At 45.0% G+C, this 18,903-nt stretch overlaps 3 protein-coding genes across 3 annotated transcripts; 1 reads left to right on the top strand and 2 right to left on the bottom strand.

The window, feature by feature from the left end:
* The first annotated feature begins 8,592 nt into the window (after window positions 1-8,592).
* On the top strand, window positions 8,593-10,729 carry LOC100274322 (UDP-glycosyltransferase 74B1). Its single transcript, NM_001360567.1, has 3 exons — window positions 8,593-9,343; window positions 9,536-9,920; window positions 10,183-10,729. The coding sequence occupies exons 1-3, from the start codon at window positions 8,636-8,638 to the stop codon at window positions 10,518-10,520; spliced, it is 1,431 nt and encodes a 476-aa protein (NP_001347496.1). The 5' UTR covers window positions 8,593-8,635; the 3' UTR covers window positions 10,521-10,729.
* Window positions 10,730-12,855: 2,126 nt separating this feature from the next.
* On the bottom strand, window positions 12,856-14,010 carry LOC103634895 (senescence-specific cysteine protease SAG39). Its single transcript, XM_020543368.1, has 2 exons — window positions 13,566-14,010; window positions 12,856-13,442 (listed from the first exon to the last, which is right to left on the bottom strand). The coding sequence occupies exons 1-2, from the start codon at window positions 14,008-14,010 to the stop codon at window positions 12,856-12,858; spliced, it is 1,032 nt and encodes a 343-aa protein (XP_020398957.1).
* Window positions 14,011-15,280: 1,270 nt separating this feature from the next.
* On the bottom strand, window positions 15,281-18,903 carry LOC103636809 (E3 ubiquitin-protein ligase CCNB1IP1 homolog). Its single transcript, XM_020542913.1, is given in 8 exon segments — window positions 15,281-15,284; window positions 15,380-15,635; window positions 15,900-15,930; window positions 16,016-16,061; window positions 16,325-16,397; window positions 16,514-16,561; window positions 16,564-16,625; window positions 18,701-18,903. Coding segments are annotated over 8 exon segments (723 nt in total).

Genomic DNA, 18,903 nt, shown 5'->3' on the forward strand with positions numbered 1-18,903 from the left:
CGCTTGCGCTTGTTGTTCTTGCCCATGGTGGAAGCGAAAGGGAGGGAAGAAAGACAAGCAACAGAGAACAGCAAGAGATGTGAAAAAGCCGGAGAGACAACGGCGTTATTTATAGAAGGAGAAGGCAACCGATCACCTCCAACCGCGGTCACTGAACAGTCGCAAAGCATTCAATAAGCACTTCAACCCGTCTGAAGACACGTCAGGCGGCTGACGCCGTTTCGCGCAACACAACACCCATTGGGACTCCAGTCAACAGCGTGGAGGATATGATTACACCCACCGTCACATCACATTACTACTCAGAAGCAGCCGGCTAAAACACTCAGCGTACCAAGCCGTCCCTTACCCACACCCATTGGGGGGGACGCCCAGGAATTATCAGTATATTTTTCAAAACGGTCACATATGTGCAGGGCACGCAGTGAATACCTCAAGACAAAAATGAGATATCAGTAAGGATCAGAGGAAAGCCAAATATAGCCAGTGAAGTACAAAATATGGCCGATAGAAGCGACGTGAAGACTAGACAGAGAACGTCCATCAAATGTCCAATCAGTCGCAGAGCAAATAAATTACACTACCTAGCAAGATATGGATGGATTGCGAACTCGGCTGCAAAAGACAAAATACATGCTGACCTCTGAAGCATAATATTGATGACATAATGCTGACCTCCAAAGCATAATGCGGATAGCTTCATGCCAATTTTTACAAACAGAAAGGATAATCTTCAGCAAAAAGACACAAAAGGAAGACCTTCGAATGGATTATCCTCAAAAATCCACTTGAAGGTCGGGGGCTACACCCATTGGGTGCACCTCCGGTGCACCCCATGGATTATCATTCCAAGCCAAGATAGTGCCGACTTCTAAGGCATGGGACAAGATTAAAGACAAGGCTGGCCCTCAACCAAAACGCAGGAGTACAAATGGAAATAATTTCTGGTGAAGACCTTCGAGTAGATTATTTTCTAAAATCTACTCGAAGCTCGGGGGCTACACCCATTGGGTGCACCTCCGGTGCACCCAATGAAGTTCAGGGTCCTACAAATTGAAATGCCGACCTCTAAGGCACAAGCACGAAACAAAGCTTCGGTTTACGAGTGATCAAAGCAGGAGGAGACAGTAAGAAATCGTTTTCTTCAAATCACCTGCAAGCTGGACCTGGGATCTTTGGGCTGATTACCTCTAAATTAACCCAAAGATCGGGGGCTTGTGGGGGATAGATATCCCCGGGGTCCACTAAAAGAGTAAAAGACCTCACGAAAGGCCCAAGGGCCCTATAAATCGTAAGGTCATTCTTTCGTGGGCCTGGGGAGCGACAACCAGGAAAGCAGATCGACATAGGGCCGGATTGGTGCAAACCCGGACGGCCCACAACGTCGAGCGAACGACCACAACAGAGATCCGACTTTCCCGCGCTGGAGCCCCCATGCAACGGAGCCATGCGAGGATAAGTCGGCAGAACTACAGGGAGATAAACTCAAACAGTTCACTATCTTTTAGCTACACGTTGTTATCATATCCACATGTATTGCCCCACGGTCGAGTATATAAGGCCTAGGGGGCACCCCTTCAGAACGATCGACCCTATTACTTAGCCACCCACTTCGACTCTTTGCATTCTCAAGAGCTCTATTGTAACCTCATTCACCAAGCATACTCACCAGGACGTAGGGTGTTACGCATCTCTAAGCGGCCCGAACCTGTAAACCTTGTCCACTGTTCCTCGTGCAACTAGCACGAACCATTTTGCTACAGTCGTCGATACCGTCCTACTCCTAAAAACACCTTGAGGGGCAACCCCGGGTGTGCGGTCGGACCCAAAACACCGACAGATTCACCATCAAATAATCTTTGACGTTTGGCAAGCCATATAGGAGAAGTCATGACGATCATTAGAGAGTTGGTGGTAACCATGAGTTTTGCACGAGGACAAATCTTTGATAGCCTAAGATTAGTCGTCGACTCGCTTCGAAACCTTGAGCTCATCCTAGACATGTGGTGGCTCCGGTAGCCTAAGATCAAGATTCTATAGTTCATCTCAGTGAATTTAGGTCGATCTAATCTTACAGCGTCGACTTGGACTCAGACTCAACCTCAACATCAACTCAGACTCGAGCTTGAGTTTGACTCAGACTCCGAATCCAACTGCAACTTAGACTCATACTGTTTTGATGACCACTTCATATTCATGATAGATTATCGGTTGGTTACAGATCGCTGGAGATTTACAATGAGATGATTAAGTTTGATCCTCTTTTAGTTCAAGATAGACTTGGTTACAATCCTCATCTTATAACCGGCATGACATGGATACTCTCTTTGTAAGCTACCATCCCTCCTTAAACTATAATAGGAGGGTCGGGGTGATGGGGTGTCCCATGAGTGTAAGATCATCAGATCAGAACACATCCACATAATACAAACACCAAGAAACAAACAAGATGTAAGATTTTATCTCACCTCGAGAGCATGGACAAGTACAAATCCTTCTGTCTCCCATGCATTTACCTTTAGCTTTTCAAATCCACGACCTACCACATAAATTCACTATCAAATAATCATCAACGGTTAACGCGCTAGATAAGAGAAGTCGTGTTGATCATCACAGAGTTGATGGCAACCTTAAGTTTTGCACTGGAAGAAGAACTCATCTTCAACACCCTAAGATTCATGACCGACTCGATCAAAAATATCGTCCTTGTACCAGACCTTTTGGTGTCCTAAGATAAAGATTTTGCATGTATAATCTCCATATCGGTGAATTTGGGTCGATCTGATCTTACGATGTCGATTTGGACTCAGACTCGACCTTGACATCGACTCAGACTCGAACTTGGGTCTGACTTGGACTCCGAATCTGACCCCAACTTGGACTTGGACACATATGATTTCGATGATCGCTTCATATTCGTGGCATGTTCTAGGCACCACATTGATCATGTCTCAGACCATGTAGATGACCATGTTGATGCAGCGGCTCGGGGCCAGAGGAATCAAGATGAGTTGTGAAAGTGTGACTGAGATGTACATGACCAGATCCAGATGGTCAACTTCTATGGCCAACAAGTCTACACAACACCAACATATAATATAGTGTCGATGAAGCTACTACTCTACAAACTAACACCGTTGCTAGCAAATGATAATGTGCAAACTCATGAAGACTTGAAGCAGATCGACAACATGATGGCTTAAGCGGTCGGGGCTCTAGTAACTCCGATGCCAAAATATGGTGTTGATGCATCCTCGGATGATCAAACTTGGAATGAGCAAGAGTACTCCTAGGAGGGTCAGAGTCATTAGCGGACCTAATCTCAAGATCTCTCCACTTGCGATCATCGTGATGGGGCTTGACCACCAACTCGGTCCACCCAAGATTGCGCTCGGACTCCGGTGCACGAAAGAAACCTTCGAGCCAAGTTGAATCATCACCACCGCCAATAGAGGCGAAATAGTTTCCGGTGTCAAGATCGAGAGCATGTCGGATACGAAGACGAACATGAAGACTTTAGACGTGACCGAGTACGTCGAGATCAAGCTCTAGAGGGTGTCGTAGCATCTGTCGCCAAATCATTTATAGGTCGACTGAGCAGAGTGGATGGTTACAGAACTTGGAGAGTGTTTCGTTTCTAGGGACTGATTTTTAGTACCTCCGTTTTATTCTATTGTAGTCTATAAATTGTCAAATACAGAAACTATTTTTTCCCTATATTCGGGAATTTATGAACTAAAATAGAATAAAATTGATGGACTAGAAATTAGTCCTCAGAAACTAGACACCCCCTTATGGCTAGTTTGGCAACCTCATTTTTTAAGAGAAAAATAGTATAGATATAAACAAAAGGAGAAAAATATCACTGTATGTACCCAGTTGCGCATGCAGGCCTATGCAGGATAAATCGATCGAGCGGCCCACAGCCGCGATTCCCGCCCATGGGCTGCGGGCCGTCGGTTCCCGCGCGAGACAGGAGGGCCCATCCGCGCCAGTCGTTCTCGTTCATCGCCGCATCAATCGATTACGTAACACCTCTTTATTTAGATTGTTTTCTCTCTTTTTTCGATAATAAATGGAGATTACGCTCGATCGGTGACATGTGCCAGGTAGCTAGCTGCCGTGTCTTACGTGTGTGCGCGGCTGCTTTGCTCGGTTTCGCCGGCCGGCGTTGGACTCGTGCCCGAAATCAGCAGCGAAACAATGAAACACAACTCTGTAATGTATCCGAGTCCAAGCAAAGCAAGCACGCTCACGAACGGCGGCAGCGTGCCGTGGCGTCGGAGTAGTGTTTCGCTACAGCTGGAGGTCTAGATGGAAGAGAGAAGCATCGGAACCGCGCCCTTTTATTTTATGGGTCTCGTAGCAGTAGTGGACGCGCACACGTACGTGCACGCACGTGGCGCGGCGTAACGTGACGTGACGTATGGCATGATGCGGAGCCAAGCACAGGCTGACACTGACAGACACGGCAAGTTTTCGCTGGCTCTATCGCCCGCGTCGATCTGGGGATTCATTTCGCACAGTGAATGGCTCTAGAGTTGTGTTGCTTGACGACGAAGGCTCAGCGCGCCAAGGCCGGGCGCACGCGTGCGTACGCCCGAAAAAGGTACTACACTAGCTAGTAGCTACTACTTTGTTGCAGGCCTGCAGCATGCATGGCGTTCTGGAGCTTAGGGTATCCGCAAGCGTTACCTCTAAATTTTTCTCCCTATATCACTTTTTCTCTCTATTTTTCTTTTTATTTTTTCATCTCCCGTAGCGGTTCCCCCTAAATACTCTCCATATATCCATTACAACTATAAAATATCATTTTCTATATTAACTTATCAATTTTTCATCTACTAATAATTACTCGTGGACCCACAACACAGTGTTTAGGGATGAACAGTGACACACTATATCTGGAGGGAGAGAGAAAGGGACCGGCGCGTAGAGGCGCTGTAGGGGCACTGCTGCGGCCGTAGAGTGCCCCTACAGGCAGCATGCAAGGGAAGGGGCTGCCCAGGGGACAGTGTTGCAGTTAGCCTTAGGCGCGGTGCTGTCGTACGTTTCTATTCGTCGATTGGTTCCCTCTGGCCGTGCAGCCACACTCGCTCGACCGGTTGATCCGATAGGGACGTTTTGACGGTACGAACGACAATTGGCGTTCAATTGAATTTTGCATTCGTTCGTGCAGCCCATGTCTTCCCCGTGTAGACAACTAAACATATGCTTAGTAAAGATCAATGCACGAACAAAACGACAAGGGCATCCAATTAGACAAGTGCACCGTGTTGTTGACGAATTACTTAGTACTACCGAGAAAAGGCTCCCTCCGTGCATCTTTGCAGATTAGAGAAGATAAATTGTGTTGGAAACAACCTCTATTTGGCTATTTCACACGTGACCAATATGTTGCGCGCGCAGTGGTGGTCAGCAAACGGAACATTCGTAGCTGTATATATATCCATTCACACAGTTTATTTGTACTATATGTCTATACGCGTTTCCTCCCCCCAACCCCCCAAAAAAACTGATAAAAGCGCGTCCTTTTAACAATTTCTATCTTGTACCATAAATCAGTTTTACCACTGATAGATTGAAGGGTCATCCATGTTAAGTAACCCTAATTAAGGTTATATGGTCAAATACCAATTTTACCACTGAGGGTCTCACGTCTCTATATAAAGAAATTTGTACCCTCTCATAAGAGAATAGAAAAAAAAGAGGCAAGAGACCAAACCCTATATATTGTGTCTCATTTGTTCTCTGAGTGTACGGATTGCTGGGGAAGGGAACAGGATTCTAGGACTTCTCGCGCCTCTACTGCTGACAGGAGGGAAGAGAGCGGATCTGGTAATCTGTGGCAATATAGTCCTCAACACGTTATCAGCACGCTTTACCTCGACATTGCTGCGGGATTAGATCTGCATCAACTCTTCGTCAAGTCGAACTGTCCTACGCGATAGGCTTCAATTCTCCTCTATGTAATTAAGCGGTATGTATCACGTTGAGGATGAAATCTTGTACTGCTATTCAGAGAGAAAAATAAAATAGCATCGGGGCCATGCTGCGCGCTGGCACCCATGCCCGCGCCAGCAGTCACGCCGGGGGGGGGGGGGGGGGGGGGGGCGTAGCCATGCCGTGGCAGGGCCCGCATGTCACGCCGCACACCGGAGGTCGTACGCCGCATTGGAAGAGCGTCCATCCGCGAGGGGCCACGCCTGGCCAAGCGAGGGCGGCTGGTCTGGGGCGTGGCGCACCAACTCGGGACCGCTTTCTCGCGGTGCATCGACCGTGGTCGAGCCCGTATCCGATCAAATTCACGCTAATCTGAGGCAGGCACGTAGGCCACAGCTGGGGACATAGAAAAGCGGCAGGCGAGCAGCACCTGGAGCAGCTCCGCCGCCGCGGTGCCCTTGCGCCGCACGGGTGCGTGGTGTGATGGTGCCCAGAATGTGCTGGCACACACCACGATCGCCTGCTTCATGACGTGGTGGCAACACAATGGAAGAGAGAAAACAGACTAAGTCAGAGGGGTTGGCTATACAAGTGGATCTGAAACAGTGAGAGTGGGAACCGTGGCTACATGTGAAAGCCCCTGGTTGATTGAATGATAAAAAAAATCTCATGTGGTCCCCACTTTGCATGCCTTCCAATCCAACCCCTATTTTTCCTCCGACATGGCGACATCCCATGAAAAGCAGATCTGCTTGCATGTGCAAGCCATGTCAGCGGCTAGAAATATATTTATTTCAAACATCTACTACATATTGGTGTCCATGTCCATCCCAAGTGCAGACTATGATGGACAACCGGTGTTTATACCTACTAGATGGGATGTAATTTGCCAACCTAATGAGTTAGATGGGTTAGGCATTTTGAATTTAGAGGTACAAAATTAATGTCTCTTAAGAAAATGGTTGAATAAACTTCTCAATGAAGAAAGAATGTGGCAATCCTTTCTGAGAAGAAAATATCTGGTCAATCAAACCTTATCCCAGGCACAACAAAGGGCCACATGTTCACACTTTTGGAGTGGCCTTATGAAAATTAAGGATTTATTCATCAGTAAAGGTACCTTTCAAGCACATGATAGGTCCCAAGTGCGTTTCCAGGAGGATGATTGGTTTGGGTTGGAAGCATTAAAATATTGATTTTCGCTTCTATATAACTTAGCAAGGAGGAAGAACGTAACAGTGTCCTTAAACATATCCTTTCGTAGGGGTTTGGTACACCAGTTGAGAGTCCAGTTGTTTCAACTAGTGACACTGGTGGCACATACTAATTTGGATATTAATAGGGACCCGTTTAGATGGAACTTGACTACTAATGGGTTGTTTACTGTTTAGGAACTCTCAGCAGTGGGGTGGAAGTGGATAACAAGGAACTTTGGAAACTTAAGATACCTTTGAAAATAAAAGTTTTATGTGGTACATCAAAAGAGGTGTAACTTTTACAAAGGATAACTTGGCTATCAGGAATTGGAATGATAATAAGACCTATTGCTTTTGTAGCAGACTGGAGACAATAAAACATCTGTTTTTCAGGTGCTCATATGCGTCTTTCATATGGCGTTTGTTACAGATAAATACGGGGTCGAGACCTCCTCGGGATGCTAATGAATTGTTTGGGGTCTGGGCGAGGGGGCTGCTGGTAAGATCATGCCACTAACTATTAATTGTTGCATTTGCACTTCGTTGGGCTACTTGGTGAAGCAGGAATGATGTGGTTTTCAATAAATGGTCTCCTAAATCTTGTTTGCAGGTAATCTTTAGGACAACTTATTGGTGCCTGCTTCTAGACCTAGCTTTAGCCTAAAAGGGAGGACCAAAAGTTAATAAAAGTCTTCATGTCGTAATGTGGAGATGGTGCTACTACATTTCCACAATTTTCGGATGGAGATCTTTGTTGCGTTTAACTTTGTAGTAGCTTTGATTTAGTATTGGGTGTTTTTGATGAGATCGTGTGATGGGTCAAGACAATATGCTGCCTTCGGTTGTAATAATTGGTCATAACCTCGTTTGAGACCAAGTTCGAACTATGTTTTCGTTATCTAAAAAAAATTAGCATAGACAGATGCAATCTATAATGGCACAACATCACAGATATAAAAAAGATAACATATTTGAGGAGTGACCACAATCAAATCATGACTGCACAAGGCATAGACAGATTCCATTTATTTGGTAACGAGATTAGTAGCATAGAGATTGCAGTTCAAACAATTTAAGTTTTAGAAAAATTTTGCGTCGCTATGTCAGGTGGTCTTTGTGGCAAATCCGAAAGAAAAAGCGGAAGATGACAGGAACCACGCTAGCAATTCCGGAGGTACAAGACAACTAAAAGTCGAAGATGACAGGAACCACGCTAGCAATTCCGAAAAGAAAAGCGTATTTTTGTTGGCTTGGAGCCAGGAAAGAAAGAAAGAAAAGGCTGGACAGACAACTCCATCAACAACCAAAAAAAACGTGCTACGACACCAGTCAATGGTCAACTCCGACTTCGACTTTCCAAGTTCCAACGAACGAGAAAACTTGCGCGCCACGCCGCTGTGCCTCCACCCACAGCAAAGGAACGCCTTATTTATTTACTCCAGGGCCCAGGCTCTGATCACTACGAAGTGCGAACTCAAAGCTGAAGACAACAAACCATGGGGAGCACAAGCACGAGCGCCACCTCGTCTTCCTCCTCCTCTGCTGCCAGCGGCCCCGGGGGCGGCGGCGGCGCACACGTGCTGCTCCTGCCGTACCCTGGCGCGCAGGGCCACACGAACCCGCTGCTCCAGTTTGGCCGCCGCCTCGCCTACCACGGCTTCCGCCCCACGCTCGTCACCTCCCGGTACGTACTCTCCACCACGCCGCCCCCAGGGGAGCCCTTCAGGGTGGCAGCCATTTCCGACGGCTTCGACGGCGGCGGCGCGGCCGCGTGCCCCGACATCGCTGAGTACTATCGCCAGCTCGAGGCCGTGGGTTCGGAGACGCTGGCGGAGCTGATCCGGACGGAGGCCGCCGAGGGCCGGCCCGTGCGCGTGGTGGTTTACGACCCGCACCTGCCGTGGGCGCGCTGGGTGGCGCAGGCGGCCGGGGTGCCGGCGGTGGCGTTCCTGTCGCAGCCGTGCTCCGTTGACGTCATCTACGGGGAGGTGTGGGCGGGGCGGCTGCCGCTGCCCGTGGTGGACGGGAAGGAGCTGTTCGCGCGCGGGCTGCTGGGTGTCGACCTCGGGCCCGACGACGTGCCGCCGTTCGCGGCCAGGCCAGACTGGTGCCCCGTGTTCCTTCGGGCGACGGTGCGGCAGTTCGAGGGGCTGGAGGACGCCGACGACGTGCTCGTCAACTCATTCCGCGACATCGAACCCACGGTGAGAGAGGTTACCGTACCGCGCGTCACCACGGCCGGCACGGCACCTGTTTGCTGTTTTGCTCAAGTGAATTTTCGCTGCTGAAGCAAGCAAGTCCATGATTGCTCTGTTGTTTCCTTTGATTCCACTTCGCCATCACAAGATTGATTTTCTTTTTTTGACACATTTTTGCGTTGCTAATTAACTGAGCAGGAGGCAGATTATATGTCCCTAACATGGCGCGCGAAGACAATAGGCCCAACGTTGCCATCATTTTACCTTGATGATGACCGCTTTCCGTTGAACAAGGCCTACGGATTCAACCTCTTCAGCAGCAGCGACTCATGTCTGCCTTGGCTTGACAAGCAGCGTCCGCGTTCTGTAGTTCTCGTATCCTATGGAACTGTTTCAGATTACGACGAAAATCAGCTAGAAGAGCTTGGCAACGGGCTGTACAGTTCTGGCAAACCATTCATTTGGGTTGTGAGGTCGAATGAAGAACACAAGCTGTCGGATGAGCTTCGCGACAAGTGCAAGGAGCGCGGCCTTGTTGTCTCTTGGTGCCCACAGCTCGAAGTTCTTGCACATAAAGCTACAGGTAATATATGGGAAATGGTTATTCTCTTACTCTTACGGGCTTGTTTGGATGCTATAGTATTCATCTCAGCACATATTGGTTGAGGGGGTTTCGGGTGTAAATTAAACTAATTTACACCTTAATCTACCTTAACTTATATACATTGTACTAAATACTAGAGTATCCAAATATAGCTTATATATATATATATATATATATATGAGGAAAAATGAGACAAACTGGCAAGGAATGTGAAATTTAGTTGCGTATTTCAAACATGCAGGCTGTTTCTTCACGCACTGTGGATGGAACTCGACACTAGAAGCGATTGTTAATGGCGTGCCAATGGTGGCAGTACCACACTGGGCTGACCAGCCGACCATATCGAAATACATGGAGAGCGTGTGGGGCTTGGGTGTCAAGGTGCGCAAGGATGAGAAAGGCTTGGTGACGAGAGACGAGGTGGCGAGGTGCATCAAGGATGTCATGGATGGGGATAGAAAAGATGAGTACAGGATGAATGCCAATGTGTGGATGAAAAAGGCCAAGGAAGCTGCACAGTACGGAGGGAGCTCGGACAAGAATATTGCTGAATTCGTCGCCAAGTATTCATCAAGTTAGTTGTCAAACAGATTTTTTGTGTATCTACAAGAGCCTATTTTCACGACCCAGAATCTGCGTCATAAGTTAGCAGCTTTACCGCTGCGCTCCCGCCTTTGAAACGTTGTCATAAGTTAGTACTCCAATAAAAATTACACACACACATATATATATATATATATAATACTGTTATGCACCCTTTGAAACGTTGTAAGCATACAGAATTGCACATTTGGGACTCAACGTAGTGCTTCACAATATTGCCATCCGAAATATTTACTTAGTAAAAAAGAGATTACAAACATCTTCTAATTGATGATACTACCATTTACTGTATAATCTTTCTTTTATTATTTCTTTTCCCTGCATTTTGTATGTAAGGAGATCAAATTATCTTTGTGCATGCGTTCTATGTTCTGTCTCCAAGCTGTTATGAACGACAATCACGATTCAGCAGCCAAAAGAGGGCTCGGTACCATTGCGCCGCCACAATTCCCCCTCGCCCCCCCCCTGCGCGTGCTTAGCCCCACTCCACGCCCACAATTTCTATATAGAATACCACATCACTCAGCTTGGGGGCACCACAAATTTCAGTACTTGATAGGCTAGCTCGACCAGATTGAAAATTCCACAATCCGGTCTTGAGGCACAAGATCAGCAGTCATGTCAGAATATTCAGTCCCAAAGGCCGACAGATCCAACACGGAGACATATTGTGAAAACCCTTGCATTTGTAACACCTGAGTCACTTACTACAATAAGTTCTAAAAATTAGAGAGTACTACATTCTGCAACATCAACAAAATATACACCACGGATGTCGTAGTCAATAAAGAAATAAGTGGTGGAGGACCAATGATTTCTGGAACATCGGCTAAAACACAGTTAGATGAGGATGTTGTTGTGGCCATTAGACATAAGTCCGCCACCCTAAAAAAGCACCCGACCCAAAAATTTCATAAGTTTAAAATCTAAATAAAAATTCTCCAAAAGGATCATTTGAATTTGGGTATTTTTGTGCATCTAATTTGCTTCTCTTCAAATAAATGAGACAAAAAATAAAAGAAAATATAAAATGACTTGTCTGTGCACCGCATGTTGAAGCACTATTTCTATTGTTTGAGATGATTTTGAATTGATTGAATTAGAAATTTGGTTTAAAAATGAAAACTTAGAAAACAAGAAAAAAAAGCCTCACTTGCTTAGTGGGCCACTCTTCTAATGTGGCCCAGCCGGCCTCGCCACTTTCCCTCTCCCTCTCCTCACTCGTATGGTCGTCTGCCGTCCTACAACCATGCCAGTTGCTCAGCCCATCCTGCAATCGCACTTTAAGCACATAGAATGGAAATCCATGTTCCCCTCGGGTTTGCACCTCCGTGCGATCGCATGAGTTCAAGCCGTTAACATGTGGGCCATGTTTCCCAAGTTCGTCTTTCTCCCTGTTAAACACTCGAGATTGTTGTCGCTCCGGTCAACCTACCTATGGCTTGTTATCGGGATCGTCGTCGTCGTTATCGTCATTTTGTGTAATTTGATCCTGACATACATATGAGATGTATCAGGATTTGTCCTTAGATTCGGGTGTGACAGCATACCAATGAGAGGATGTTTTTTAGGAAAAAAATAATAGTTCTGCTGCATCATTATGGACAAAGATGGCAGTTTCAAATTAGAAATGGCTCTTCCCTGCTTAAAAATTAACTAATTATTAAGTGCCTCCCGATGAATATCTAGTTCAAGCCACTGTTATCCTTTAGGCCGTATAAACATCGTTTAAATGCTACTCAGTAGTTAACTATTTAGACCGTTTAATCCGTTTAATCCTGTATAATCCGTTTTTGTCTGTTTAAACGCTCGTGTAGTCTGATTAAACACTAAACAGAGGATGACCGACTATTTAGCGTTTAGCATAACATTGGTTCAAGCAGTAAAAATATCTAGTTCAATCAGTGAAAATACGTACAAGAAAATGTAGAACCCTCCATGAAAATTAAAAACAACCTTGATTAATATATTGTTTCGCATGTATTTAAAATAGAAAGATGTGGTCTCACAGATCCACATGCATGTATGAAATGGTCTGGACATTTTTTTATGAGAATAATGTTATGTGATTATTTACCTAGGCTTGAAGGAACTATGTAATGAGCTTTAAGTTACTATTTCAAACATCCAATATATTTACATAAACATAATAAAAGTTACACATGCATGATGTACAAATACATTTTTAAGATAACAGAACAAAGTTCTAGTCTATATTATAAGGTGTACAATACATAAAGAACATATTGTGAATTTAATACGAACATGCTGGTGATGTTTTAATTTTGGAAGCAAACGAACTCTTGGTTTTCTACTCGGTGGGGTAGGAAGGCTTCATGGCAAGGCCGCACATCCCTCGCTTGTCAGAAATGTCCTTCTCCATCCGTAGGAACCCCTTCTCTCCCCAAGTGGTGCCCCACGAGTTCTTCATAATCCAATACTTTGTGCCATCACTCTCCACGCCGTAGCCGATCGCAGCGATGCCATGGTCCAGCTGAGTGCCGCAGGAGCCGGTCATCACACCGCCGGAGTAAAGCATGAAAGTCCTATCACTTGCATCGACGGCGACCGACACAGGCTGACTGGCCACGGCCTTCATGAGCGCAGCCTCGTTGTTGGGCGGCACGTCCTCATGGCCTTTGATCGTCGCGGCGCTCTTTGACCCGCCCTTGCACTTGCCGTCCACGGCCTTGTACGGGTAGCTGGACTCGGTGGCCAGGCCTCCGTTCTTGATGACGAACTCGAAGGCGCTATCCATCCAGCCCCCCTCGCAACCCTCGTCCATGCTGTGGGTGTCACAGTCTACTAGTTCTTGCTCTGAGAGTGAGACGAGGTTGCCGGTGCTCAGCTTCACGATGCCCTCCACGGCAGCTACGGCCGAGAACGCCCAGCAGCAACCTGCAGTTATTGGTGTCATTAACTGTTCATGTCATCATATGCAGTTATTGGTGTCATTAACTGTTCATGTCATCATAAGAAGTATGTCTTTCAAGTATGACCATAAAATATGAATGCACATACCACACTGGCCTTGGTTCTTGATGGGTGTGACAGCTCCCTTGGTCCTCCAGTCGACGGCCGTCGGAAGCGCGCTAATGCTTAAGTTCTCGTACTTGAATCCAGTCGTTGGGGCCTTTTCTGCTGAGATCGGTTTGAAGCCTTTGTTTGCTTTGAACGCTTCGGTAGTCAGGTCGGCGAACTGGTTGACGCCAAGCCAGAACTTGTTCTTCTTATCGGCGTTGAACGACTCGACGAATGCGAAGTTATCCTTGAACACCTCGAAGCGCCGTGCCTTATCGGCGGCGTCCTTGTAGACACGGCCATACTCCGCCATCCATCTCTCATGCCTCTCGGCCATGGCTGCATCGTCGCTCAGCTCACGAGCCGCTAGGACAGGACTAGGGAAGCTGCAGACGCAACCAATAAGGACGGCAAGGAGGAGGAGGAAAGCCTTGGAGCTGACCATGATCTATGATGCTAGTGAGTTTGTTTTAATTTCTTGGTGGTTGCTCTTTGCAATGGATGATGCTGTGTGTGGAAGTGAGGAGGGGAGCGTTGTGTTTATATAGCACTTACATCTTTGATGGGGTGGTCATTTTCAATGCTGTGAGTGCAGGCCAAGTTGACTGCGCATTATATATACTAGAACATTAGGCGCCCCTTCGGGCGCCCTACAGGGGTTAAAGGCAGAAGATAATAACTATGTAAATGGCATGTCTTAAAGAGAACCACTTGCATTTCCAGCTATTCAATTTTAATATTTTCAGCATATACAGTCGTACAGGTGTAAAAATTGAACCCGCCACATATAGGCGGATGCAAAAATAACAAAGCAACTTGGAACCAGCTATTCCTGTCTAAATGACTTTGAATGTTGCATTTGCAGCAATATACCCATGACAGATACATTTAAATGATAAAAGATAATATGATAAGCATCTGAAGATGAAATATATCCATGACATATACATTTTAAAATTTAGGACAAGGATTTCATATTGAAAGATGCCAGCAAATTATTCAATGAGAATTAAGATCAGTTGGCATTCTAACTTGTACACATAGAATCAGTTATGAAATGAAATGACGTGCTGCAAAAACTAATTCTAAACAAAATCTGCTCCTTCTATACAAAGCGCTGAATTTAACTATCAACCTATATCGCCCTCCATTTGGTGGCAACAAGTAGCTCCGAAGACTGACCGTGTCTGCTGTCTAGGCCTGATATCAGCCGGAGGAGCCACGGCATGGGCAGGAGACCCGGTGGACAGATCAAAGGGACCAGAGGTGCAGTGACGTTGCCTTGGCGGTGGACCCCAGCCCTTATCTCTCTGCCCTGGAGTTTTAGGAAGATCAACCGATCCTGCAACCAGTGAATGAGCTATTTTTTTGGAGACCTAACATAGTTACTAAGTACAGTATAAAGAATAAAAACGTTGCACCTAACATAATTGAGGCTTTGATGAATAACAAAAGTAGTTTGTGCGAACAGAGCAAAAAATATAATGATATATAACCAGTATGAGGGACATAATGAAGAAGAGATCAAATTATGTGCATAGAAGTTTTAAGTTACATTGTCTCAGATGGTCGCCACCATCCATCACGTTGGGCATGCCTGCAAACAAGTCTGGCTGAGGTCTTGCTAAGTAGTTATTTGCAGGTTGAAGGGCAGAACGCTTCACCGACTCATATTCATTCCTTAGTTGGTCATACATCTCATCAAGCTTCCTCTTCTACCTGGAAAGGGGAAGGAATCCCTAAATCCTCGTATATACAGGATGGAACAGAATGTGTTCCTCTGAAGAATCAAGAGATACTGGCACATTGCTAACCTGGATTTCTCAGCAAATTTTTCTTGCAGCTCATGCTTATCTCTGTTCAAGTTTTCATTCTCTTGCTCCAACAACTTACATCTTTTCACCATCTTCTGGTATGCGGTATGTACTTCTTCTAGTTTCTCAGTAAATTTCGCCTGCATAAGTTCACATTTTTGCCTACAATGACCAACAATTCTGTTCATCTTGTACTGCATCTCCAGTTCCTTTTGTCCAATGTAGAACATTACGCTTCTGTATGCACTCTTCATAACTGATTTTCATCATATTTAAGGAAAAGCAAGATATCTACCGAACTCCTTAAGCATTAAATTTGGACATAGGTCACAAAAGTAATGCCACTGTTATGCTCTAACAAGTTTCCCATTTATGTTCTAAGATTGGTTGCATTGCATAATAGTGCTACCTAAACATGTTAGGCATAGATTGGAAAATGCAGATTACTATGCTATAAAAAAGCAGTGCAAGATAAACCCCACTGTGGATGTAGTGAAAGGTCAATGGAAATGAAGGATACATATTTGTGGGGATATTCCAACCATTGCCATCTGTTTCCATGAGCACATTCATTAAAAAGATGGATATAAGGAAAATTAGTTTCTAGCTGTTATTATGTATCAAAGGGATACTTACATTTGTCCAATCATCACCTGGATTTATATCCATAGGTTTCATATGGCTGGAAAAAGGAAATGAATCAAAATTTTCAAGTTAATTTTTGCCTGAACATATAAAATACTAAAACAACCAAATAATGCTCTATAACATGCACTACAATCATATATGTTTGGGAGATATACTTCGGCACAGTTAATATCACACAGAGATAGAATACATGAGAAATATGCTTGCACGATTAGATATCAGGCATTCATACAGAAAAGATGGCACCATTAACCATGCACAACCAAATAATGAATGCACCATCAAATAGGAACTGACCTTTTTGAGAGCACCTGATCACAAATTGGACATGTACCATCATTATTGAGTATTTTCCTAGCATCATCTGCACCTGCTAAACAAGCAATTACCAGCTACATTAAATTGTGTATTCTGTAATAATTAGATAGTGACTTATTTAGAATCAGGATTTAATTCACCAGAGAGGGCAGTAGAGTGGAACCATACATAAAAGATGACCACGGGTGGTCGATACAGCTTGCCCTTCCAAATCCGCCAGCAAGCATTGCACTTTATTTTGTTCCTACAAATTATTAGATTAACTGCAGAGCGGTTAAGCCTACAGGTAAGGAAATAAGACTTAAGAGATGAAAAAGAAAAAGAAAGGTAAACGGCTAGTGGATTATTAATATCCCAGAACTAAATCCAACTGGAAATGGATTAAGATTACATAGGAACCATCATAAAAAAAGTATGGACCGGTTGGAGCCCTGGCCTGAGCTTGACCGACGGGCGGATAGATGAGTCTATTCTTTTCCGGTCTTCGTTCATGCATCAACCACCCGCGCCACCGCCATTGTTGGTTATGGCGAGCTACATCCGTCCGTCCTATGATTAGTGTGTTGAGCCTGGGAAAGGGAACGAAGGGAGGGTGATCGAATGCATTACTTACCCGGGCAAGCTCCCCGATCTCAAGGTCACTATATCATATGACATAGAAGATCATGATTATTAATTTATTATATATATAATTGGAGTCTACAGTATATTTCAAGTAGCATTTAAGTGTCCTCACATTACCATCAAATGTAGTAGGTAATAATTTAAATGGTTCCAGCCTCACCTATATAGGGGCAAATTAAAAGGTAACGACAACTTGAAAGAAGAAAGAAAGTAGTATTCACTTAGACATTAAGAAATAACACGACTTGTTTGCTGAAAGAATCAATTCCTGCAAATGCGTGCCTGACCCCAAAATACAAACAACTACAGATGAAAAGATAGAGCATAAAAAAGAGAAAAAAATTAGAATGTAGGTCCAAATAGATGCAATGATAGAGGGGTTATTAAGCCAAAACACTGGACTGATATAGCAATGTAACTATAGCAATTAAGGACTTTCAACTTTTAAGCAATATCCCTTTTAACAGAGCTTTTAAAGAACCATTTGCAATTTAAAATCATACAATATCCTTTTAAGTGAGCAGAGAGCATGGAAACACATATTAAAGACTTAGAAAAGTTTCTTGCCCATAGCATTTTAAACATGAATTAGAAATACCTTCAGAAGCCAATCCAATAAGATGGAATAACATAGTTAATCCGTAATTATATAAAAAAGGAGTATCTCCTGCAGGTGACCAAAGGAAGAAAGGTTAGTAAGAACTCTTTGCTTCTAGGAATATATTGCACCATAGACTCACCTTTTAGCGGTAAAAGAATATCCCTTCCCTTTGGAAATATTATACCTCAATCTCATTTTGTATGAGAGAAAATGACATCTAAAAAGCTATGATTCAGCGTACACAAACATGTAAGAAACATATTTACTGGAAGTGTACGAACGAATGGATGGGGGTCTCGGTTGGGGCAGCAAAAGGCTAAGGTATGTGGATAGTAAACTCTCTTAGATTTTGCAATATTTTAGAAAAAAAACACATAGGGTTTGCAATATTTTAGAAAAAAGGGAGAAAAAGCATGCATGCTTGCTGCTGTAGATGGTTAGTGCAACGCGAAACTGAAATTTATAGCTGGACTAACATTGAGTTTTTGCAAAGTAAAAATCAGAGAGATGAATGGATCACGCATGGAAGCAACAGTAAGCAACAAAAAAAGGAAAAAATGAAGGCAACAGATCTCTTTACCCTAGAAAGCGATGGTCGGAGGAAGTAGAGGCCGATGGAAGCAGCTATGCTGCCACTGTCGTCCTCGACAGCATCATCACCTCCTGCTAGTGATACAGTCAAGGAGACGTCGCAAGCAGCAACAAAGACGTGCCCAAGATTTCCCCCATTTTTTAATACAACGAGGTTAAAATCCTTATAGAATCACAACAACTGCAGTGAGGCTCCACGTAGTCCAATAAAACATGAAACATGTAAAAGGCAAGCAAAAATCCTGAACTCCTGAAGCATGCATTTTACCAGATGAAACACGAAACCGTAATAAGCTCAAATCGGGGCAAATCTGCTTATCCCTAATCCAACAGCAAGGCCGATCATCCAACTCTAACGAAACCCTAATAAGCTCAAATCAGGGCAAATCTGCTTATCCCTAATCCAATAGCAAGGCCGATCATCCAACTCTAAATGTGCGTGCAATTCAAGGTTATAATCGCGCGGCCGAAGCCGCCAAACCCATGGAGTCGTCTAGCGATGAACTAAGAGGAGGGAGGAGCAGGAAGGAGGCACGTACCCGTTTTGTTCTATGGCTTCAACCTCTAGCTCCTCTGGATCCTCGTCCTCGCCCTCGTCGTCGGTGGCGAGGAAAACGGAGGAGGGGTCACCAGGGAAGGCGGAGTCAACACCGGAGGCGAGCTCGAGCTCGGAGGCGAGGAAGGTTGCGAAGTCATCGCTCCCGCTCGACGACGACGGGGACGGCGCCTCGGTGAGGCTCAT

This window comes from Zea mays, chromosome 8 (assembly GCF_902167145.1).
Source record: "Zea mays cultivar B73 chromosome 8, Zm-B73-REFERENCE-NAM-5.0, whole genome shotgun sequence".
In the NCBI taxonomy this organism is placed as follows: Eukaryota; Viridiplantae; Streptophyta; class Magnoliopsida; order Poales; family Poaceae; genus Zea; species Zea mays.

Excerpts from the sequence above, each read along its gene's own strand:
- LOC100274322 (NM_001360567.1), top strand. The coding sequence starts at position 8,636 with ATGGGGAGCACAAGCACGAGCGCCACCTCGTCTTCCTCCTCCTCTGCT. Across the intron at positions 9,344-9,535 it reads TCCGCGACATCGAACCCACG|GAGGCAGATTATATGTCCCT; the intron begins GTGAGAGAGGTT and ends TTAACTGAGCAG. Across the intron at positions 9,921-10,182 it reads TCTTGCACATAAAGCTACAG|GCTGTTTCTTCACGCACTGT; the intron begins GTAATATATGGG and ends TCAAACATGCAG.
- LOC103634895 (XM_020543368.1), bottom strand. The coding sequence starts at position 14,010 with ATGGTCAGCTCCAAGGCTTTCCTCCTCCTCCTTGCCGTCCTTATTGGT. Across the intron at positions 13,443-13,565 it reads CAAGAACCAAGGCCAGTGTG|GTTGCTGCTGGGCGTTCTCG; the intron begins GTATGTGCATTC and ends CAATAACTGCAG.